General features: G+C 44.0%; 1 protein-coding gene across 1 annotated transcript in view; it reads right to left on the bottom strand.

The window, feature by feature from the left end:
• PLXNB1 (plexin B1) overlaps positions 1 to 24,470 on the bottom strand; it is a 79,142-nt gene that overhangs the window by 30,539 nt on the left and 24,133 nt on the right. The window contains exons 3-8 of the mRNA XM_086755526.1: positions 8,788 to 9,931; positions 4,607 to 4,789; positions 4,118 to 4,246; positions 2,229 to 2,329; positions 1,420 to 1,552; positions 589 to 745 (exon numbers count right to left, since the gene is read on the bottom strand). Coding sequence (XP_086611652.1) covers positions 589 to 745; positions 1,420 to 1,552; positions 2,229 to 2,329; positions 4,118 to 4,246; positions 4,607 to 4,789; positions 8,788 to 9,921 — 1,837 coding nt within the window. The 5' untranslated portion in view covers positions 9,922 to 9,931. The remainder of the gene's footprint in view (positions 1 to 588; positions 746 to 1,419; positions 1,553 to 2,228; positions 2,330 to 4,117; positions 4,247 to 4,606; positions 4,790 to 8,787; positions 9,932 to 24,470) is intronic.

Below are 24,470 nucleotides of genomic sequence, written 5' to 3'. Positions count from 1 at the left end.
AAAGACTATAAATGGAGAACTTTCCAGGTCCTTTAGAGTGGCCAGTTAGCAACTCAGCCAGTTATTGTTCCCAGTAATAGAAGTCTGGCTATGTACTTTCTGAGGTTATGCTGCAGATTGATTTTTAACTTTAAGGACTAGGGATCTCTTCTTGCCTTTCCTTACATGTACTTCCTTCTCCCACTAATATGTGGATTTTAAGACGGTTTGCATTTTGTTTCATTTAAATAATAAAGCAATATTTAAGAGACTTCTCTCCCCGCGTTTATGACAAAGCTGCCAAACCAGCCACCACTCCAGACTGCATTTCAGATCATATTCAGATTTGTATACAACTCTTCAAGCAGGATCTCCTTTCCAGCTACCAGAATTTGGCATTGGAATTTGGCAACAGCCCAAAATAGCACAGGATGTGCGTGACACACAAGTAGAAAGCAAACAGATATTATGACAGAATGAAATGAACACCTGCTGACAGACCACATACATTCATGGCTGTTAATCCTGGCAATCTGATGGACCTACAACGTACTTTCTCCCAACAAAGTTATCAAAGCTATCATGCTCCATTTAAAACATTTCACTGACCTGCTCCTGTTGGCAAAGCTGGTGCTTGGCTGGGATCTGGAGAAGGACACATGATTCCTGACTCTGTCAGAACTGCTGGGCTTTCATAATCTTCAAAGTAACACGAGTAAAATTCTTCCTCACGCAGAGAAGGTAAGTCTGAGATAGCCAGGAATATCTACCAATTCAATAATATCAAGTAAATAATTTGCCCTCTAATATATTCTTCTATATTTAATGTCATTTTCTGGTTCTATTTTTTTTTAAAATAAGAGCACCATAAAGTAGTTATCTACATATACACTCATTTTCCTATAATGCCTGCTACAACTGACTGTTTCATTCATCACCTCTTCCAAACTGAATCTGGCATTCACCAAGCAATTGGCAACTTCCCCCTTTGCTCAAGTCTCTAGCAAAATACAGGTTCTTGCCACCTCCTGACACGATGACAGACTTCAAAACACTGCAGCACTTTCTTAGCTTCCTTGACAGCTCTCAGACGCCAAATTGAAGCCATAATTTTGGATAGCTCCAACAGCAAGCATCAGAAACACTCTGAAGCCACACACATGGGCACCTTATAGGTAGTAAGCCAAGGAAACATCAAATACTCCAGAATACCCAGTAACTCTTAGCTGGCAAGGACATTTAGTTTTACAGGGAAAAAAACAACGAAATTATCTCCTGGTACAGCCACGCCGTTAAGTCCTGTATGCGAGGCAGATAATGTGCTTGAAGGCTCAGTGATTCAGTACACCACTGAAAGCAACAGGAAGACTTGTGACTCCTCAGAGTTTGCAGGTGACCTTCTACATGCTTGAGCATCATCAGAGGATCATCACCACTCACATTTCTCTTTTCCTCTCTGCTGATATTGGCTGGAGTTAGTGACTGGACAGACAGACACTGCTGTGTAGAGTTAAAGCTCCAGAGCCACTGCTCACTCAACCTGGACCGCAAGCACTCGGAGCGACGGCTGCACCTGCAGGGAAACAGCAAGAAGCCCTGTGAGAGATCTGTGCAGCCCCACCAGGACACATTTGGCTTCCAAGCTGACACCGGCTGACTGAAGCCTTGCTAGAGTCTTGGGGAAGCTGCTACACAAGCCACAGAAGTCTCAGCCCCCCCCACCTTCAACAGTAGGATGAACTGTTGCCAATATATAGATGAGTAGGCATTTTTTGGGCTTCAAGGGTCATAAACTAGTTCCTATGGCCTTCTACAGGGAGACAGAGCCAGCAAGCAGACAGATACACTAGAATGAAACCCCAGTAAGGGAGTAAGAAGTGAAAAAGCGTGCTAAAGGAGTGACACCAGAGGAAGAGATAAGACAGTTTCTCTACGTTTGAAATGAGGGAGTTTGAGCTGCAGTCAGACTAAAATCAAACTGAAATCCATGGGACAGGAGCATTGTAAGGGATGACCAAAGACCCAAAAAGCAACAGAAAGATACCCCTGTGTGCAACTGTGACTGCTGGCAGTGTTTTAGGGAGGCAGACAAAGGAACTGTAAGTTAGAGAGAATATCCCATAAAGGAACTGAAAATAAAATAAATCCAGACACACAGATACACACAGACAGAAGGAAGAGAGTAAGCAGAGATAGTCTCTAGGCACTATCCCTCCAAAGTCCTCACAGGTGCCAGGGATCTATCTTACCGTCCTTGAAGGACACACCAGCCACAGTAGGGATCTTTCAGCGCCAGACAGGATTCACAGTCCAAGTACAGGGAACATTCCAGTATGGGAACCTTTACCACCTGTCAGAGAAAAAAAAACAGTGAAAACACAGCACACAACACAGACCCCAGGTGTATGGCTGCTTCTGCATAGACAGCAAGTCCTATCATCTGCGTGCTCACTGAAACTTCTTAATCCCCAATAATCGCATAAAACTAAAGAAAAAAGGAACAAGTTTCCAGAGCCCATCTGAATGGCCACTTCACATACTGGTGAAGGACATCTAAACATCAGGCTGTACAGAGGCTCTGAGGCAAGCAAAGTGTATTGCTATTAATGGGTTCTCTGTGACACTTTTTGCAAGAAGGTGACTTTATTTAGTGATAAAACTATATTTTAACAAAGTGGATCAAGGAATAGCAGACTGAATACCGTTCACTCTTTTGCTTGACTGGACTCTGTCATGGGAGATCATCTCTCTTGACATGTAGGTGACTGAAGCTGGACACTGTAGCTCTGATTGCACCTGCACTATTGCCAGCTCTGTCTGGCAGAACTATAATTTTGACTGAAAGTAGACCAAGAAGCTTTGATCAGTGCAGAACAAAAACCTCTGCCAGTTTTACTGGCAAAACACTTCTGCTTTACCTTACTATCCTTGCTGGCTTCAGCCTCTTGCCCTCTCTTTAATCCGCCACTACACTTCAGCTACTACACTGTCAGTTACTTTAAAATACCAACTTCTAATACTCGACCTATGACTTCTGCTAAGTACATGATGTAATTTGCATTTTTTTTATTGACAGAACAATTACTGTTAAGGATATATTTCAGATTTCCCTAATCTTCTTCCACTCACAGATTTCAACTTCTCCTTTGAAGTATTACAAAATTTCTGAGTATCTCAAAGTGCAGTGGCGGGGGTGAAGGGAAGAAGTAGTTTTCCAGCATGCTTTCATTTTTTGTTTGTTCTTTCCTTCAGAGTAACTCAAGGGCTGTTTTTCCTTTGCTAGGAGGATCCTTTTCACTCCAGCTCAAGGACCTGATATGAGTGGTGGTGTACAAATCCTCTCAAAGTATCCATAACTGGATTTCCTACTCAGCAGTCACCAATATCCCAAGAGCCTGAGGCATCGCAACGCCTATTCTCCTTCAACTGCCACTGGGCACAAACAGAATTACAGAAAGCAGGGGAAGAGGTGCATCGCATGGTTCTGTATACAGCTTGATTTCATCTGCAAGATTGTTATTATATATCCAGTCAGAGTGCACCTCTGCTATCTGAAGACACTTCCCACACATTTCTGCTTTTTGTGGGTTACATGCCTACAGAAGAACAGCTTAATTTTTTAATTGATTAAAAACAGGAGAAGTGCCACAGTTTTAAGTACAGAAAACCTCCCTTTTCTCTTCTTAATCTTTTGCAAAACCAAGACAGGTCACATTACTTGTGAACCAAGAAGGCTCACATTCTTCTGTTCAGATGGAGATGCAAACTGTTATCTGAACAGTTTCTGCTCAACACAGAGGACCCCAGGAATTTGCAGTCCCATGTCTGCATGTCAACAGAGCAGCCAACAGAACAGTCTGCAGTTCACATTCCTCCATCACTGCTGACACATCCTGACTGACTTACAGAAATGCACATGCAAACAGGCCATGGTTTAGGGCAACGACTTCCTTCATGCTTCCTCCAGCTTTTGCAGAAGGCCAGTCCCCATCCCTGTAAGCCAGACTGGCAGGCAGGCAACGCCCAGCACAGGCTTAGCTATACACGCTGTTTCTTTGCCTCCCCCACTCCTGTCAGTAGTTTGGCTAGACCTCAAATGCTTTCAGCCCTTCTGTGGAAGGGATTTTATTGCTCTTACCATTGACTGGGTCATGACGAAGAGGTGCTCCTGCAACTGGTCAAACAGCAGGTCTCCACTCACCATGCTGTTTAACTGGATAGCTAAAGAAGAGTATATATATGCATCTCCCATTGCTCCTAAGTACACCTGCAAGAGAGTCACAGTGGTACGCAAAGAATCACAGTAGGAATTGGGGGCACACCTCCTACACCAGAAACAAGCTGGAACCACTACTTGTGTGCAAGGATTTCAACCTCCCACCAAAATCTCACTGCAGTGACTTCAGCCACATGAAGCACATGCCTAGCAATACCTGCAGAAACCACGTAGGATGAACCAGCCCTGACGCTGGCTCAGTGCAGATGTAACCAAAGGCAATGTGACTATTTGGGGTGTTCACGTTCTCAACACTCAAGAAGGGACAAGAGAAATTGCCTTTTTACCCTTCCACCTTAAGATCCCCAATTAGTTTTATCCTCTTTGCTTCCTGTCGCATCTAGATCATACCTTGTGCAGGCTGCCTCTACTGTCTCCCAGAAAAGCAATGGTGTGGCCATCTTCCACATTCACTGCCACAGCTGTCAGACGGGCCTCTGTTTTCTCCAGGAGAGGGGCTGCTTCCAAGGGCACCCGGCTGGCCATGGGGCTGGGAGTGTGGTCAGAGCCACAGGGGTATGCATACAGGGTGTCCTTTTTGGGGAGCAGAAAGAACAGGGAAAACAGTAAAAAAAAAAAAAAAAAATGGTTCCAATGAACATTAGCACCTTTAACACTTCCCACCATCCCCTTCCACCCAAATTCCTTAAACAGGTGCCCTAGCAGAGAATTCAGCTTTGAACTCCTTCAAGCTTTTTGACTGAGAGTAAAAACCAGCTTTTAATAATTAGCTTAGGTATGCTGGCTGTTTGTACCCTCACAGAATCCTGCAGACATTCCAGCAAGTCCATTCAGCATTGTAATGAAATGCATAAAAAGTCAACTAAACTCTTTCAAGTTCTCCACAAAACATTACTGGCTATACATTGCCATGATACAGCTTTGGGGAAGACTCATTGTGTTTTTCAGAACAAGACAAGATGAAAATTCCTGCTTCCAGTGCAAAACCACCTGGTCGCAAGCATCGCCTCCAACAATTAGCATGGTTTTGTTGTATTACTTACAAATTCTAAGCCTGAAGTAGAATCCCAAAGCGTCAGGACATACATAAACACACGGTGGAGCACAACCTGCTCTAAAGAGCTTACTAACCACACACAGAAATCATAGAGCGCACACAAACAGAGACTCACAAAAAGTCAAAACAAGAGTCATCTCTGCATACTGCTTCAATTCTTCTGAGTCTTGTGAGATTTCTGAAAATTAACTCCACAGCACTGTAAAAAACAGTCATCCTTCTGTTCCAGTTAGATCCCTCCCGGTTCTGCCAAACCTTCACTCACTGAATTCTAAAGGAGAGAGAATGAAAGCTGCCAACTTCTTTACTATTTGTATGTGCAGAGAGAAGATATTCCATTATAATTCATCTTTTTCCTAAGTAACAAACTCAGTCTTGTCTAGGATAGTTCCTCTGTTGCTTTATGTCTTTCCTGACACCTTGTTCTGTGTCCACTTTAATTTCACAGTATCCTTTTGGAGACTGAATGCAGGATTGTTCACCCACTCATCACTATTAAAACTACCATTTTTTAAAATGATTAGTGACTTGTCTTCAACGTGGCTTGTGTAAACTTATGATTTTCATCATGAAATCCCTTACGGATAACATTTTCATCCTCCTCTTCAGCTCCTTACTAATATCCTTACGAAGCTGCGCGCGGAGCAGAGGCGCAGTTCACAGCGATGCCAGCTCCCTCTCTTGCCTTGGGCAACATGGTTGAATTACACTCCTTGTGAGCAGGGTTACGTATGCCTTCTGTCTGATGTCCATGGCTTTGCATTTGGCACTGATGTCCATGGCTTTGCATTTGGCAGCACTGAGCCGCGGTACCATCCAGCACCAGGCAAGGGAGCCGCCCCCGCCGGAGGTCAGCGATAACAGCACAATGTGGCATTCCCAAGGCATCTGCTCATCACTCCGTGCCAATCCCAGGGAAAACCTGGCCCTTTTTTCCCCTCTCTTCCCATCCCTCTGCATTTTTTTGTTGGTTTTGTTTTTGTTTTTTTTTTTTGTTGTTGTTGTTTCATTTTGTTTGGTTGGTTTTTTATACTTGACTGCTTCCTGGAAAAACGAAAAGCGATCAGGAGCCTTTGACAAAATCTATGGAAATCCCACGGTAAAATGTATTTAAATCTGCTGATTCTATTCACTTCTCAAATGTATTGCTATTGTAGCAGGCAAGCAAGGCTTGACACGGTGGTTCCATGTAAGAAACCATGCCAGTTAGACTACCACTACTTTAATTCTGCTGCTTTATTGCTTTCTTTTCAAATACTAATTTATTTTCTGCATACTAGGCATACGGCTCTGACTTAAAGCCTCAGAGGAGGTTACAACTTTTAATGACTGCTAGTTTTTACCATTCTTTAAGCTATCATTCATTTTTCTTATCATCCAGTGTCCTACTGTGATGCAGCAAGTTTGGATGAAGCTGCTGCCATGAATTCTGGTGTGTGCTTCAAGGACAAGTTACATACCTTGAAAACTACACCCCCAGAAGATACGCAGCCTTCCCAAGCCTTGCAGAAACATGTTTCACCCTTCCAATTATCAAGTCTCTAACAGCATCTGCAGACTCTCCTGCATCTGAAGACTAATGGGTCTCCAGCAAACCAGAACACAGGAGCTGGTTCTGAAATTCTTATAAAAACAAGCAACTTTTTTTTTTTCCAGTTGATGAGATTGTATTGAGCTGTAAAACTCAATCTTAGCCTGTCCTGATGAGCTAAAAATAGGAGGCAGTGCTAACTAGGGAAAAGGGCATACCTGGTGCACAAGCTGCTTTAGAGGCAGAAAAACATGAAATTAATTACCACTAGCCTTACACACAGCACAAGCCACCACCGCTGAAATAGAGTTAAAACTGTTCCTGCATAAAATGCTCATCGACAGCCGCGTCCCGGCGCTGAATGGTGCAGGCTGGAGCTGGCACAGGCCTTTCCGTGCTGTTAGATACAATCTTAACGACAACCGCTACCATGTACTGAATAGCGAACCATACGGTTTGTTAGGACATTTACATATCATTGGACACACTTGGTAATAAGATGCCACACTTCAGTCAACTCACTAGTGCTGAACCGCGCAGCTGGGTCCCTAGGATCACGGCCATGAGGCACGTAGCAGAGACTGGCCTTTTTCTCCCACCCTGTGCACCCACTTCCCTATGGGATCAAGCGGTAGAGGGGGACTCCACGTCATTTTGAATGAAGGATTTTTCTAAATTGCTCACAGCAGTTTGACATTTAAATCCCCCAAGCTGCCCCTAAAAAATCACCTGTGACAATTCCTTCCATGTGGCCCTGCAAAGGACACCCTGGTCATGGTTACGAGATACAGGGAAAGCAGGACATCAAGCTGGGCAGTCTCTTGCTTACCAACTCTTAAGATACTCCTCCTGACCTTACACTCATCCTGCTCCAAGTCTGCTCTTTACCCTTCCCTTGTCCCAAAAGTATTATAGTCAGCTTTAGCTACTGAAAGGAAAACCATGATTTTAAAACTGGTTTTGGACCACACATCCAACCCCAGAGACTTCTAAAGCTCTGTGGTACCACTTTGCTCTTTGTAGCAGGAGGCTGGGAAGAGGTAATTCTCCGGACAGCCTGTTCTGTAGAAGGAAGACACAAGATAACAGGCTGTTCTGCTAAGGACTAGCAACGCCCTCGGTGAAAACAGGCTACTCACAACCACAGAGCCTCACGCTGGGGCACTGCATCTAGCACCGCCCCAGTAGACCGCTGCTGCTCTGTGTTTGTGTCACCGTCCCCGATATCGCAGCATCAGCCAGCGAGGCTGACAGAATTAGCCTGGCTGCAAGGATGCAGGGTCACAGCCACTTCAGCTCACATTTTTATCCTGCAACATCCCATCATGCATTTGTCGTAGAATTTAAAGAAGGATTATCACCTCTTACAGTTCTGGAGACAAGAAGAGCCAGGTCAGGAAAAGGTTTTCCTTGGGCACAAAATTCTGCAGGACTAATGCAGTCTACAGGAAATCAGGATTTTGTTGACACTTGGTTTTGCTTCTGTTCTATTTTGTTTCTCAGGGCCCTTACAGGAAAATGTTGTGAGGTGCACCCCACCATAAGCAACAGGGACACAGCACACCCCCTAAATTCCCTTCCCAAGACAGATGCACATGCGCATACTCCTCTCCTTCCCTGTAGTGCAGACCAGGACATGAAATTACTGATCAAGAACAACTTGAACTACAGCTTCAGTGCTCTTGCCTGGTACTGCCACAAGACAGGCTCACACCAGATGGCCTCCCCATTGCCACACACAGTTCATCTCCTTCTGCAAGGAAATTTGCCCATGTGGGGCAGAGACTGACTGTACGCAAACAGGACGCAATGGTTCTTGCACCGCATTGCTGCGGTAGCAAAGAAACAGCCTGAGACCAAAGGCTTTTAACCCAAAGAGATTTCAACATCCAACTGTGGGAAATGGGCTGACTTCAGGACAAAAAGCAACACAAGAACACGCTGCAGACTACTCTACCCTAGCAAAGGTGCAAAGTCACTTACCGCTGGCAGCTGGACGCAGTTGGAACTGACATCATATTCAATATATGCCACTTCTGTCCCTTCTTCTGACTTCCCATCTCTCATGTAGCAAACATCCCTAGTCCAGTTGGTCAGGCGATCCACCTCCTCCATTGCGTAGACACAGAGTGCAGACTCCTCGCTCAGTTTGCCAGAAGAAGCCTGCCAGGCAGAGAAGGCCGCAAACAGCACTTCTCCCTTGGTGTCCAGCTGCCCCTGGGCCAGGCCTTTTCCTGGCTGGGTGACATAGGCTGCTTGCAGGAGGCTGTATGTGTTGGCTTTGCTCTGGCAGAGCAGAGGTAGCTCCACATACGAGTAATAATGAGAGTCATCCAGGCAGATTCGTGAGATGTAGGTCTTGTACTCACGTGACTGAGACTTGAGGTCCCGACGGTAGAATAGGAAATAGACACTTGAGCGATAAGTGAAGGATTTAATGAAATGGTGGTTGTACTCAGAGAGCCGGCCCACAGCCAGCTTCGCTGTTTCTTCATAGGAGAAAATGGAGTGAGAGTCTGTTGCTTGAAAATCCGCTCCGTGGGCCCTGAGATTTCGGGTAGTGATGGGAGGAATCCCTCCTCCAACTCCTCGGCTCGTGTACCCTCGCCCCACGAACAGCAAGGGGACCTCATCCTTTGAGTAGGCTATGAGTCCCACAGTGGTGATATTGGGATCATTGGCAGCAACGTACTGAGTGTCACCAGGGCTCTCTGGTCGGAAGAGGATGTGGTCAATGGATGTGAGACTCCTCTTCTCACAGATTCCCTGGTGCACACTGCCACACACAATAAGCTCCTTCTGCACCGCGTTCACCAGCAGCAGCTTGTTGTGGTTGTCGGTGTGGTGTGCCTGAGGACACTCCAGCTTTGAGACGGGGGGGAGGCAATCTTTACTGTCCAGAACTGGTCCAGTCTGAACCACGTTCTTCATCAGCAGGTCAGATGTCAGCTGAAAGAGAAAGTTGGTGGCCCCCAGGTAAATAGTCCCGGATTCCAAGTCCATAGACAAGTGGAGGAATTTCGTAGTGTTGTGCGAGAATGTGACATACTGCAGTCCCCGTGGAATTGCGGCTCCCAAGAAACAGAGAACGGGAAGGAGGAACGTTCCCAGAGGCATGGTAAACACTCTGCAAGAGAGGAAAAGCTGTTGTAAGTCTTTATAAACCAGGAGTGAAGATGAACAGTCATCAAAATCCTTCAATAGCACTCTTATTATTAGAGGTAGGCAAGGAGGACATGGATAACAACAGAAAGCAGAGAGCTAGACACAAAGCACCAACACAGGATGTTTGCAGAAACACCAACAGAAAGAAGCCTGCAGGTGTATCAGAGACTTTACTCAATCATCTCCACATCACGATGACAGGCACAGCATCTTCAGGAGAAGCCAGAATACTGCAAGAAATGTTCTTGGGGGATTTCCCAGAGACTGCTGGGGAAAAGCTTTCCTTCACAAGCCCAGGACTTGTATCAAACTTGCTGAATAAACAGTCCAAAGCATAGATTCATCAATCCAGGGACACCACCTAAGGAGGAAAGTCCTATCTATACTGTGACAGAAGTGCTTTAAATATTGAAGCTGATCACTATTCTTGTAGCACCAGAAAAAGCCATGTTTAACCACACTCCCACACAACTCTTTCCTATGATGAAAAGTTCTTGGAAGTTCTCCCGGACAGGACCGCATTCCTATAGCAGCCAGCAGATTGCATAAATTGTTAATGAGCAACACCACAGTAAAACAAACCACTGTCCAAGACAAAGACAACCTGCAGGACCATTGTTCAAATAGACTGCAGCTGGGATCCAATTCAGAGCAAACCAACAACACATTTGATCTACATATCATAATTAATCCTTCACTTTCTTATTATTTATTGCTATCAACAGCCTCTTTTGGGTCTAAGGCTCCTCCACAAGTGCTTCAGAAGGAACCCTCCCATGCTATCTCTGCCATAAAAATGGCCCACCCAAGCAGGACTGCTCTGCCCTGATGCCAGGATGAGGTCTCTAGATGGTCATCATAGTAGCTCCAAGCCACCTCCCTGGGTCCACCCATCTGGCAAGCCAGCCCCTGTGGCCCCCCAGCTCCTTGGGCAGTTATGCAGCATGTCCAGGCGTGGGGCAGACCACCTTATCCTGCTCACTTGTTACTGCACTCTCTGGGGAGAAGTCTCTTGCTGGCACTCATCTCTCCACAGCACCTCTACCAGTACTGTACAAGGCGATCTAAATATGCCTGCTCTGTGGATGATGCTCCCTGTCCCACACCTGAAAGGGCAGGCAAGGCCAGATGGCGTGGGTGTTAGACAGACCCAGGGAACTACCAGACCTGTTCTGCTCCTCTACAGAGGATCTTTAAATCAGCTCCTCTTGAAATCCACCATGACGCACCCAAGCCATACCACAGATGGGAACTACCATCCTGAACAGCATGGGGAATCCCACAGCATGGTGGAAATATGGTAACCAGTACCTGCAACATTTAAATTAATGCTTTCCCAATGGAGATAGGGCAGCAGCTGCAAGTACTCATAATTTACTATGAGTAGGTTATTTGAATTGAGAAGTAGGTGATGATGCAGCTGTGAATCTACTACCTTCCCTCCCTTTTTCTTGCAGACAAGGTATCAAAGCTACATCGAGCTACACAGATGCCAGGCTGGGCCAGGGGGCTCAACACAGCTGATGGGTACAGTATCTCCTCAGAACTGGCCTGTAATCTGCTGTGCTCATTTTGGTAACTCAGCTCCTCAGGGGTGACGTTAATTTTGTAGTTAAAGCTAAGAAAACTATCATCACTTTCCTCCTACAGCATCATCCCTCTTGGATCTTCTTGGTGAGCTCAAAGTGCTGTTAGCTCAGAAGGGCTTAGAGCACAGAAGTGGACAAAGATCTGCAGCATCTGAAAAGAAGACTACCGCAGCATTAACTGCAGCACTTACCCAATTTAGGTCACAAACTTCTCACCACACAAACTGTCTTCTGCTTGTTCTGTACAACATCCAGCACCCAGTGTGCAGAAGACACAGTAGCAATGGTGAGAACAATAAATGTAAGACTCTAGATCCATCTTTTATTTCACTGCTATTGCGAAAAACCCCACAAAAATCTGCTTTCCAGCTCCTTTGTCAGTAAAACTGGCATCTTTGCTCTACCAAAAGACCAGTTGAGAGGATTAGTCTACTTGTGAAATCCAGCGGATGGAAGGTATTATAAATACAACACATTATTAAATATAGGCTTTGTGAAGCTCTGGGAAAGTTCCACTTCACATGGTTATTGTAGGGAAGTAGGTAGTACTGTCAGGATATACCCACATGCAGGATTGCTGGCTCTAAGCTGGCGGCGTTCCCCCAGAGCACACAGCCGCCGATTCACACCACAGCAGCACTGTGTTTAGGTGACGTGCACACTGGGGCTTTTGTTTGCCCTGATAATGAACACTTAGTGTTTTCTGCTCTCCGTGCTACTAACACACTCTGCTTCACCCAGATTCACAAACAGCCCTGAACTAGCCTTGGAGTCTCTTTCCAGGGTGGTGAGAGAGCGCGTTGTAGCACTTGATAGAGGTCCTCATCATGTGGGAGATGGTATCTGCGAAGCGTGATGAGGGATATTTATAAAGCCAGCAAGTAGATACACGTGGACTGAAAGATGGAGCTCTAGCTTAACTTTATCACCTTGGGTTTACATCAGCAGAGCGTATCTTGCCCCGACTCCAATATGTGAGTTATTTTTCTGCATTCTCACCATTTTTATTGGGGAAAAAAAAAAAACTCTGTTCAGGGAACTCAGCCACACAACTGCTTTGGTAACTCTGCACAGCCATCATGCAGACCTCACGATGGCTTGTTGTGCAACTGTCTGGAGTCTCCTCAGCTTCAAAGCTTAAAATGCCTGCAAACAAAACAATAGGCTGATGACCACCAACAGCAGGAGCTTGACTACGTCGAGCGCGCCACACTTACATGGAGAAGAGTCTTTGATCTGGAAGCAGCTGAGGATCACAAGACATCATTACACTACACCACTTACAGGAATCTCTAATCTTCTTTCTAGCTAATGCAACCTTCCTATGCCAGTGCTTACACGGTAAAATCAGCATGTGTCTTCAGAATTTATGAATTCTGAAATACTGGCTTTCTGGCTAGAGGTCATGCCATAGCTGCAAGCCTCTGCTAAGTCCACTACATACCATCACTGCCAAGTGCTGGGGCAGAACTAAAGATTGTGCATGCCACCAGCGGTTGAACTCAAAACTCAGCGCGTGACACCACTCTAGCACCACAGATATTTTTACAAGCTCTCTGATCTGTAACTGAATCTATCCCAAACTTTCACTGAAAGCATTTTACCTATTGGAGTGCCTGTACTGCAAAAGAGATGGAAAAGCAACGAGCCCTTCATGCCAGCAGACCACAATGAAAAGTAGATCCTGCTGTGGTGAAATCTCTGACCTGAAGCTATCCTTTCACTCATCAATATGTCCCCAGAAGTCACTTTATTAAGAGTTAATCCTCAAAGGTGTTCCAGGTAAGAAGCTACTATCTAGTCTTCCTGACTCTGGGAAAACAGAGGGCAGGTGAGAAGACACAAAAGGAAAAACAAAAGAAGGGTAGTACAGCATGTTCTGCAGGCTGGTTCTAATCGCTCTGAGCAATGGGTAAACACTGAACCTAGTGCTCTTTGTTGCTCTTTGCTGAAGAGCCATTAGCAAAGGAACTTGTATGTATTGCTAAGTGAGCAAACATACATTAGAAATGAGTCTGTGTGGCTATCAGTGGTTAGAAACATTGCCATTCTATGTGCCAACTGAGATAAAAAGTCAGCAGTGTCTTTTGATTAAATTTTCCAGGTTGTTTCTCAAACACGGGCATCACTGCCTTTTTTATTTCTTACCCGTCAGTTAAAGCCATCACAACCTCTCAGAGAAGACAGGAAGGAGGACGATAACCTACATTTAAATCTGATGGTTTCATGACAGGCTACACTTCTGAGCTCTTTACGGATTTACTGAACCCTTCTGCTTCCTGCGCTCGCTGCTAGTGTATAACACAGCTGTTACAGACAGATTGCACTAAAAGTGTGTAACCTTTAATTAATTCTGAAAGCAACTGCCAAGGCTTAAAGATTCTTTTTAAATATTCCATTTTTTTGATGAATTCCCGTTAAATAGGAAAATGCTTCAGACAATACTCTGAACATTGCCTCTAACACTCTGTAAAATATTAATATCCGAATGATACTTCTGAGTTTCATTTATTTAATCTGGATCACAACAGAAGGATGTGATCCTCTGCTAGAGGATTAGTCAGTTCTGCCACAGAATATTTATATCACATCCACAAAACAACAAGCAATAACGTGGAAGCAATGGTACTATTTTGTTACTTGGAATTTGAAATAAGACTGTGTTCTCTGTAGCACTATTTTTACCTCTCTGACCTCACGTATCCCTGTCAGAGACTTTACTCATTTATTGAAGAAACAAACCCAGAACTCATGTGGACACATTTTAACAGCATATCAACACATAAAGATTATTTCAATTCTCACAGATTATTTCCCTAATACCACATTTTAACCCCCAAACATGGAAAGGTCAGATAACGTTCCAACCTCTAGGCTAGATTTCATACGCAACCCCAATCCCAGCGGAATTATCCTTGGAAAAATGTAGATCCTGAAATTTGCACCTGTATCATGTGCAGAGCCAGCCCACAGCGAGAGTACTAAAAGATATAAAATGAAAGGCAGAATTCCTCCAGCTGCGCGACGACCCTTGTGCTCCAGCACATCCAAATCACCCAGCAGTAGGAAGATGACGACTGCTGTGCTTTCTGCACAAAAGCTCTGAATTACAGCCCCCCTTCTAAGTTTCATATGCTCAACAGAGACTTGCTGTTTTCTGCTGGGAAAGATGACATTATCATTAAATAAATAAATCTCTTTTGGAGTCTTATTTACTACTACCAGGCCAGTTCCCCGCTCTGCTGTTTAAGAACACTTGCAGCAAGCAGCTCCGGCAGAGAGGAACACAAACCTCTGTTTTCCAAATAAAACTGACCCCAAGGAGACTCCCAGCTCCAAGCCATCCTGTTGGAGCAGGACTGGAACAGACAAGGGAGCTCTGTTACACCACAGCTGAGTAACACCAAAGCTGAGGTCAAAGTAACTTTAAACCCTCTGAAGACAAAATATCAAATCTGAAACAGCAAGGGAAGGTGGCAGAAAACCTGTACTTTCAGGCCACAAAATTAACAGCATTATTAGATAAACACCTGGGAAAATTATGTTTTGCTAAGCCCTTGACAGTTACTGCTGAATATTACAAGGGTACTTTTCAGGGTGGGAGTTGAAGAAGTTGTACTAAAACATTATTGCACAAAATATTTTGTCAACTTTGTGATGCTATTGCCATTTTAATGATGCTTGTGCATTGTTAGGGTTCTTTGGAAAAAACTGTAGAAAGTTCTTCTACATAAATACTAATTTTAGCCATTCTGGAATTAATTGACGGTAGCAGACAGGTATTTCCCCTAAACAGCTCTAGCAAACCTGATCTTTTCTTTGGCAAACATGAAAATGTCTTATAAACACTAGTTTAAGCTTCCAGCACAAACGGTTAATTAAGAGTTAATGATTAATACAAAGTTAAAGAGTGAACTTTTTATGAATCAAGACAAACTACACAAACAAGGAATATAAAGCAACCACAAGCTCCTGTTAAAAATCTTTCTTCATAGATATTCTGGCATTGTAAATTGAGGGATGATTTTTCACTTTGCCATCCTCTCAAGCGCTAACAAAAAAAGAACTCAAGCACCATGTTGTATATACATTTTTAAAAGGGAAAATCAAGTCAGCTGTTAGCTTTTCAGTATCTTAACACAACCAAAAGATAACTTTCTGCCTATGTTAGACATTTGAAGTCCTTTAGGACCTGCTCCAACTTCCTGCGTAACCAAACCACAAAACACCACAAAGCAATCTCTTATTTTAGATCATAAGCTTCTGACTAAAGTCTCCCAGTGAAAGCAGAATTTCTTCTTAGGGCTCCTAAATTACAGAAACTATCACCCTAACTCAGCAAGCTGATCCCTGAGGGTTATTTATCCCAAGTAAAATGCCTTGTCATTTTGTCTAACTTTGCTTGTCACAGGATCTCCTGAGTCAAAGAAGCTTCTAGTTGCTTTTTGCATGAACAGTTTGAAAACTAATCCTTCTTCTTAATCCTCCTTGGGCAAGAAGATAACGATGGCTATTCTAACTCAGACAGAGATCCACCTACACAGCAACCCTGGCTCCAGCAACAGACAACAATAGATGCCTAAGAAGAAGGGCAGACAAGCATAAAGCAATCCTTCCCCTATACATCCTGTCAGCTTTGGGCCTTCCTGAACCGTCCTTCGGATGGATACGTTAGGTGGTCTGAGTGGACCTGGATGAGCATCCCCTTTTCACAGCACCTGACCCAGACACACTGTTCCTTGGCTTTCTAACGCTGCACACAGAGCAAGCGTTACTGTCTCCAGTTCGACCCCCCACTCCTCCATCTACCTGTCTCTTCCAGCTGCCACATCGAGTGCCAAGTCTGTATCTAGTTGAATACCATCAGTGACTCAAACATTCTTCCAGGCAACTAGTCAGGAAAAAAAAAATATTCTGTTCTCCAGCCTTTAATGTGTAGAGAACATCCAGAGAGCCTAGATAGGCTTAATCCAGCTGTAATAGAATCCTGCTGGGAAAGCAGAGCTCACTAAAGTTACCCATCCAATTAACCCTCCTGAGCAAATCCACTGTTTCTACACAGATCTACATAAACCTAACTCAATCACCGCCAGTAGAAACAAGTTTGCTTGTAGAAGTTCAAGAATCCAATTGTTGATGAAAATAGAGACTAATATTGGAGCAGAGAGAAATCCCTGCAGTACCTAGGAAATTCCAAGAGCAAATTTCCCATTTCCAGTTAACTGAGATTCAAAAGCCAGTTTAATATGAACTAAACTGATCTTAAAAGAACTGTCAGCTAAGGCTCTTGGAAAAAAAAGTTAAGCTACTGTGAAATTAAAGTTACAGCCCCTGTCATGATTTAATAAGTAGTTAAAAGACAGGAAACCAAAAGTGGAAGAGTTTCCCGTCAGAGGAAGGTTATCAGTGAGATCTGCCAAGGATTCTGCAACCTGCACTGTTCAATACGTTACATAAGATCTATGAAGAGGAATATGTCCACAAGTGGCAAAGTTTGTTAACTAAAAAAAAAATAAGTCATCACAATCAAATTCAGAAGAGACTGCAAAGACTAACAGAACTCATGCAGTCCTAAGTAACTACACAGTATATACAAATACAAAAACCAACACAAAATATTCTAATTACATAAACACAACAGGATCCAAATTAGGTGTTACCACTTAGGAAAACTTTGGAAACTTGGTAGGTTAGGTCAGTATTTAGTATCAAGCAAAAAGGCAAATACAACCTTCAGAGTGATTAGGAAAGAAAACACCCATCACTATTATGCCGTTGAATCTGCGGGCAGTTCTGATTCTCACATCTGAAAAAGGAGACAGAATGACAAAAAGAACAACAAAGATGATCAAAAGCGTGGAGCAGCTTCCATATAAGGAGAGACTGAGCAGAGTAGGACTTCAGATGGACAAGGAATCAACCATGGGGAAGATATGGAAAATTTAAGAGATCTGAAACATGACATAGTGTCAAGATGAAAAACATGGACTAACGGACTACCATGTCTTACAATGCAGAAACAAGAGAGCACCCATGAAGTTACAGATGACTTTTCTAAGCCCATTCAAGGATATTGTCACTGGATGTAGAATATTTTAAATAACATTTAAAATGCATAATTAAATTGTAGAGCTCACTGCTGTAGGATGTCATGGAGACTAGAAACATAAACAAGTTAGAAGAGGGATTATATAAATTAATGGAGAATAGATGTAGTCAAGATCAGATGATTAGATACAACTCTTGGACAAGGAGGGCCCTAAACTGATGATGGTCATAAACTGGGAGTCAAATGGGGAGGGGGTGGGGAAACGACAACGAACCCACCACATTATACATGCCCTGTTTCTTACAGTCCTCATTAAGCATCTGCTTCTGGCTCTTGTCAGAGACACGATACTGAGCTACAGAGAGCTTTGCAATTTACTCCAGGATGACAGCTCTATTTAAGCTTCTTTTTTTTTTAATGGTACATTTATAGATTTTATTTATTTTTACATATTAAGAATGTAACTTTAACTCTGCTTAATTGCATATTTAGGAAGCCGGAACCCTAACCTCATTGACTAAAGGCATTATTATCTATCATATTAACATGTAGATACCATCTAACCGAATCCTGACAGCGCAGCACAAAGTTAACGCACAGCACAGCAGCGGAGCAAGCAAGCATTGCCTCAGCAGACTGAGAAACCAAAGCAAAGGCCAGAGCTGTGGTGCACAGCAGGGGCAGAATTGGGTTTAACACACCAACAGTCTCTCGTGCAGGAACAGCTCTTCCCTGTCTGCTAAATGTTTGATGGAAATTTCTCACTCAGCAGCCTGAACAAAAAAGATAACTTGTGTTTGCTGTACATACAGCTAAGCACTGGGTAGCGTTCAACAAAACTGCTATTGCTAAAAGTAGGTCAGGACCGTCCGTCCTAATCAGGGAGAAAGGAAAGCTAAAGCACACTAGACTATTTGGCCAGGTATTACAGAAAACCTTCATCTGGGATTTCGTCACTACTTCAAACAGACATGATTCATAATTTACCGGCCTCCACCTCAAACAAGGCACACCTTCCCAACCGCACTGCCCTCCCTGTCATTAGGGGCACCGCTCCCCGGCCTCAGCCGGGATCCTCCTGTTCTTGGCTTCGGCTCCACAGGCTACGAAAGCCAGAGCCCTGCTCTGCACCAGCTGCCTTAGCTACTCTGTGTTGCTTTCTGTAAAACAGAAATGCCCAGCCATTCCCTCCAGAAATAGCCAGGACAGCACACGATCTCCATGTAATCACTTCTGCCGGAGAGCCTGTTTTCCTTGGCAGGGTGCCCTCCAGAAGAGAGGGAGGAGACCTCCTGCAACCAGCACATGCTTCCCAGGGGACAGCACCGTGACCCCTAACCAAGCTCTCACGTCCCGGAGGCAGAGGCCACACTCCCAAGGAAAGTCCTTTTGCATATAGCCTGGCCTTGGAGTAACCTAGCAAGAGAGGACAGGAGCTCCAAACGTCCTGTGAAACTCCTGTGAGAGGAAGCCCATCCCACGCTTGCACCCCAAGAGGAAACCATGGTCTCCATGCCAGCACCAGCCCTGCAGGACTGCACAGCGGAAGGGAGAACAGAGAGACCTACCACGCAAGGAGGTGATGCTAGCAGCGTTACAGACCACAAGCAGACACACCTCCAGCTCCACCATCCACCTGTCAAGACGCAAATCAGAACCGTTAAACACTGGTCCTGCCTTGAATAAATCCTTTCACCCTGGGCACTCTGAGCAGCGCAGGGGGCTCTGGCCTGTTAAAGAACAGCATTTCCTTGACACCCCAGAAGTCTTCAATTTTAGTACCACAACAGCTCTATAAACAATTAACATGCTCTGGGCAGACAAGAAGGAATCCTTATCCTTCAAGTTTTCCTTCATTTAAAACAAAATTCACTTTTCTGCCCTCCCCAGTAGTCTCTGGGAGAACCATACAGCCCGACAGCAGCTTGACAGTCTTCCCCCATCACTCCAACAGCGTCAGCAGTTCTGGCTACAGCCATGAATACAAGCAGTAACATGCAAATAAATTTAATTCAACGCAACCACATGAGTAGCATCTCTCTCCTCCCACCCAGAACAGACAGCAAAATCAAGAGAATTCCACATCACTACCACAATCTACTTGAGGTTTGCCTTCAAACCAAGTTGGGCTGTATTCTACCTTGTATTACTCAACTCATTTTAAAGCATTATCAGAAATGAAGCTTTGATCAATTAATCTTCCATAAATTAGTACCTAAGCCTGAAAGGCTAGCAGTAGTCAGCTACAAACTATTAGGCTCCATATTCTGGTAATTAGGTTACACAGGGCTGCCAGATAATGATCCAAGTTGAGGTGGCCAGACATTTTCTCCCACCTCTGCAAGCCAATACCAAGGCTTTCATAAAGCCAAGAACAGATAACAACACACCAGGTTGTTCAAGAAGCCTGGAGACCTTCCCGAGTTGCTCGTAACAGGTATAAAACATGAAAGCTCCCACTGCACTACTGCAGAAGACTGAACAGGCTGGGTGTAGACTTGAGATCCAGGATCAACTTCGCACCAGTTTCAACACTCCTAAGCAATGACCTTCCTACAGAGGTTGGGATCTTTGATATACAGTGCTTCCAAATGTAGTTCACAACAGAATGGTGGACAGGAACCACTCATGAAGGGCTCTCAAGGTCAAGGACCCACAGGCTGGCAGCAGTGATGCAACGTACTCTTCCACCCTACAATCACAGCCCTCCACCTCAGACATTGTCCACACTTGGAAGTTATTGTTTCAAGGATAAAATTCAGAGCACCAGACTGCATACAGATAGGGGCTGGAGGACTACTACAGTGCATGGAGAAATAAACCATCTGGAGCAAGAGTTCTCCAGTCACTTTGTGAACTGGCAGGCATCTAGTCACACCTTATCCAGAACAAAGAATTTTATTATAAGACAAAATTCACCATAAGAAATTTTAGCACTATCAAGTGGCTTTCTAACATGAGTTTCTGTTTTTTTTTTCAAGGCTGAGAAAGATTCTTTGGTGCTGTTCTAAAGGCACCATGGCTCAGAACTGGCTACCTGTTCACAGCAGCCACAAATTTTAAAAGTTTTTTGGTTGAGACTGTTCTCCCATCTGGTTTGCTAACCTCCCGCCTTCGCAGTCTGGCAGCCACTGGCTGGGCAAGACCAACTGGCTCTTCCCTTTGCCTTTCAGGGAAGCCCAGACCTCCACCCTAGGGCCACAGAGATGCACTAACAGGTCTGCTGCATCAACTGCAGTGCCAGTCTGAAATGCAAACTGCTAGGAGCAGGAACTGCAGCCAGTGTAACTGGCTAACTGTCGGCATTTCTAGAGAATGCCACCTTGCCAGAGTCACCCCTGGGCAAAAGCGTCCAGCAGACAGGAAAGCCAGAGTTATATAAGCTTGCTAGGAATGGCAGAGTTTTGCATGAGTGGCTGTTCTTCTGCTGGAGGGAACAGCTAGACAGAGCAGAGAGGCTGGAAAAGGGAACAAGGGAAAAGTATGCACCTCTATGCTGAAAGGATAAACCATAGCCTGTGGTCAGCACAGTTCTGTTTGCAGTACCAGTTCTGTTTCCCAGTACCAGGCACCCTTCCTCTGTCATTTTAACCTATATGCTCCACATGGCAGGGACTGTGCCTTCCTCTGGGAAAGGAAACTGTTCAGCTCTGCCGTAACATAGGCAACAAATCAGAACCCTACAAAAACATGGCTCAGGCAGCATTCTTCAGACATATACATGATGAAATTGAACAATCAGCCACCTAATGTCAACACACGAGGCCACAGTGGAGCTGACAAGTCCAGCATGATAAAAATATTTTAAATTAAACTTTCTCAGGGCTTAGTTAAAACTAGTTGAAATCATGAACCAGCTAGAGAGAGAAGAGGTCATACAGGCTAAAGATGGGTTCAAACTAAATCTGATCAGGATAGACTGGAGAATGGCAGACAGGCCCAGCACTCACAGGAACACGTTGAGAGAGAATCATTGCTGAAACAAAACTACTGATGAAAACGATAATTGAGAAGTTGAGAGTGAAACAGGAACGAAGCTCTCTAAATGCTGTTACAACTGAGTCCACTGCTACTCGACGACAATGAGACTTCTGGTTTGGGGTAGAGACATCTTCCTACAGACAGTTGACTAAATAGGTGCAATGCGTCAAGATGATAGAGGAACAATCAACAGGAAGGGAACTAAAGCCCACCCCACCTAGTTCTAATCTTCCTCAACATAACCCTCGTCCTAATCGTGTGTGTACATAATAGTGGTAATTCCATAGCCGTAATCTGAGCACACGACTTCTCAGCCAGTCCGTGGAGTGAAGTTAAGTATAGAATGTGAGATGCAGACAAGTCAGTTTCTGTATCCTTGCAAAGGGGCTACAGTTTCCCAAAACACATCAGCTCAGTTGTTTTCAATCATAGGAGCATGCCTCCAGGAACACATATCATCTTAGTTCTGCTACTGATCAGCCTTCCATAGCTGTTCCCCAAGGACCACAGCAGCAGTTAGTCAACAAAAGGTTAAAAAAAAAAGGACGCTATCTAACAGCAGAGATGTCCCTAGGGACAAAAAGACAGATAGCCCACATTGTTCTGTTCCTTCTGAAAGAGAAAGGAAAAGTTCAAAGGAACAACCATATTGTGCCCTCAGCAGATTTGGGTAAGCATCTAAAACCAAGTGCAAGATCAGACTTTCAAGAGTTAAGCATTTAGAAGTGAGCCCTAATTCTGAGTTATTTTAAAATGTTTAGATAGGACCTAAAATAAGACCAGTATTTTGAGTACTTCTGAAGAGTACGAACCTCACGTAGGCCATGACATTTTTAGTATGAAAACGCTTTGGGACAGGGGTTGTACTGTTTATACATCTGCTGATCACCCATTTTAGCTCAAATTAAGTTACAGTCCATTACCAGGCAAGAAACACTCTTTTAAAGGGGGCAAATTCACATAAATAAGATTGAGGCTATCAGCAGTAACACAGTCTCTAACTCAGTAAAACACGTACCAACTCAGAGCATGAGGAACGGTATATGCCACAGAGAAAGGGAGAAAGTCAGCTTCTTTGCTTAGAATATTTGTCTTCACACCACCCTTCCTAGCTGCATAGTTTCCACAAATATACTCTCCACCTCTCTTCAAACTCAAGTCAACAGTCTGCAGGCTCCAACAGCCCACAGGCAATGCTTTTAGCAAGGAAAAGGTGCATGCAGCACATCAAAAGCAGCACAGAACCAACCAAGACCACAAGCTGTGTCCGTCTCCGTTTTTACCAGTTTTATTTGTACCCCCCCTCCTGCTCCACACTGACAAACCAGGTTGCAGTTCTCTGGCTCTGGCAATGCTCTGAAACAACTATGAAGTAAGCACATAGTAGCACTTTAACTCCCTGAATACTTTCCCAGGTTTCAACAATGTTCAGCTCCGGGATTTCTCGGGATAGAGGCGGTTTCTGTGCATTTAGTAACCTTCAATAGCTCCTTCTTCTGTGGAGCTGCCCTGTGTCCTCAAACACACACAGATGTTTGGCATTCACAACATCCTGTGGCAAGAAGCTTCCCAGGTTAAATGCACACATCAAGGACCAAGGCTTTATTTGTTTTTAAGCTTACTACTTGCTGGCTCCATTCAATACCTATTCATACTTGTAATGGAAGAGGCAAAAAAAGGTTGCTCTGCCTCTAACCTTTCCATGCCATTCAGGATTTTGAAGATAACTATCACTCATTGCTTTTCAGGTGGACAAGTGCCCATTTATTCAGTTGCTCTTTGTATGGAAGGAAACCTCACCTCTGGTCACTGTTGCTGCTGTTCCAATTCTGATAACTGAAGATATCTTTCTTAAGATGCAAAGGTTTTCCAAAAGCTGTAGAAAACTCAACTCCTGTCAGAGCTAGAGAAACTACTGTGATGGTTATTAACTACAGCAGGGATTCCCAACTGCTATAGTGAACTGCTAGTCAGGTAGCTCTCTGTTAAAATATTCAGCCTAACTTCTTAAACCGAGTTTGCTCAAAAGCAAGTTTACTTTCAAGCCACAGCATCCAGCTACACCTTCTTCCTCCATCACCATAAATACACCATACACCTCTTTTAATCCATTTTTTTTTTTTCCCCTCAATTATGGGCATAGTATTTAGTGATGCTCATAAAACAACAATATCTTTATTGGACCTTGTCATTCTACAGAGTCACATGAGAATATCTGGGTTTGGACACTGTTTTTACCATGACTCCCTCAAAATCCCAGGTGATTTCTTCCACAAGTTCAGTGATCCTAATTGCTTCCTACATTCTTCATTATCAAATATAGGACTTCACTACTTATACACGCTTAGCTCACGACGCAACCTAAGCTTTCCTGTCAGGCTGAAACATCTGGCTTTTCTCCGCCTTTTGCCAGTTTCACTGTTAAGAATCAAACAAGCATTTTTTAAAGATGTAGAGATGTAGAAGTGTAACTGGAAGAAAAATAAGTGAGGCCATTAAAACCCAACAGAGTTCAAGATAGGGCAGATACATTACCTGTAGTTACAGTGCTCAGTGCTAACAACATCTTAAAAAAAAATTAAACCTACCTCACAATTTAGGGCTTTGAACCATTCTCTAAGGGTTAGAAGGAACATCTCACCCCACAGATAGCCCATAACTGGTCCTGATCAAAGTGGAGAACCCTCCACTCAAGGCTCTAAAAGCACCTGAGGTGCTTTTAGAGGCAAAACATAGAAACAGGTTTGGAATTTTATTCTTTACTTCACTGTGGATATGTGTAGATCTGCATTATTTTTCCACTGAGAGAAGCTCAGACACCACCAAAACAAGAATCTAGTTGTTACAAGGTTAAATAATTAAACAAATGGAGCATACACATC

Source organism: Chlamydotis macqueenii, chromosome 10 (genome assembly GCF_036417535.1).
Source record: "Chlamydotis macqueenii isolate bChlMac1 chromosome 10, bChlMac1.mat, whole genome shotgun sequence".
Taxonomy (NCBI): domain Eukaryota; kingdom Metazoa; phylum Chordata; class Aves; order Otidiformes; family Otididae; genus Chlamydotis; species Chlamydotis macqueenii.
This window is presented reverse-complemented; position numbering and strand designations above follow the sequence as displayed.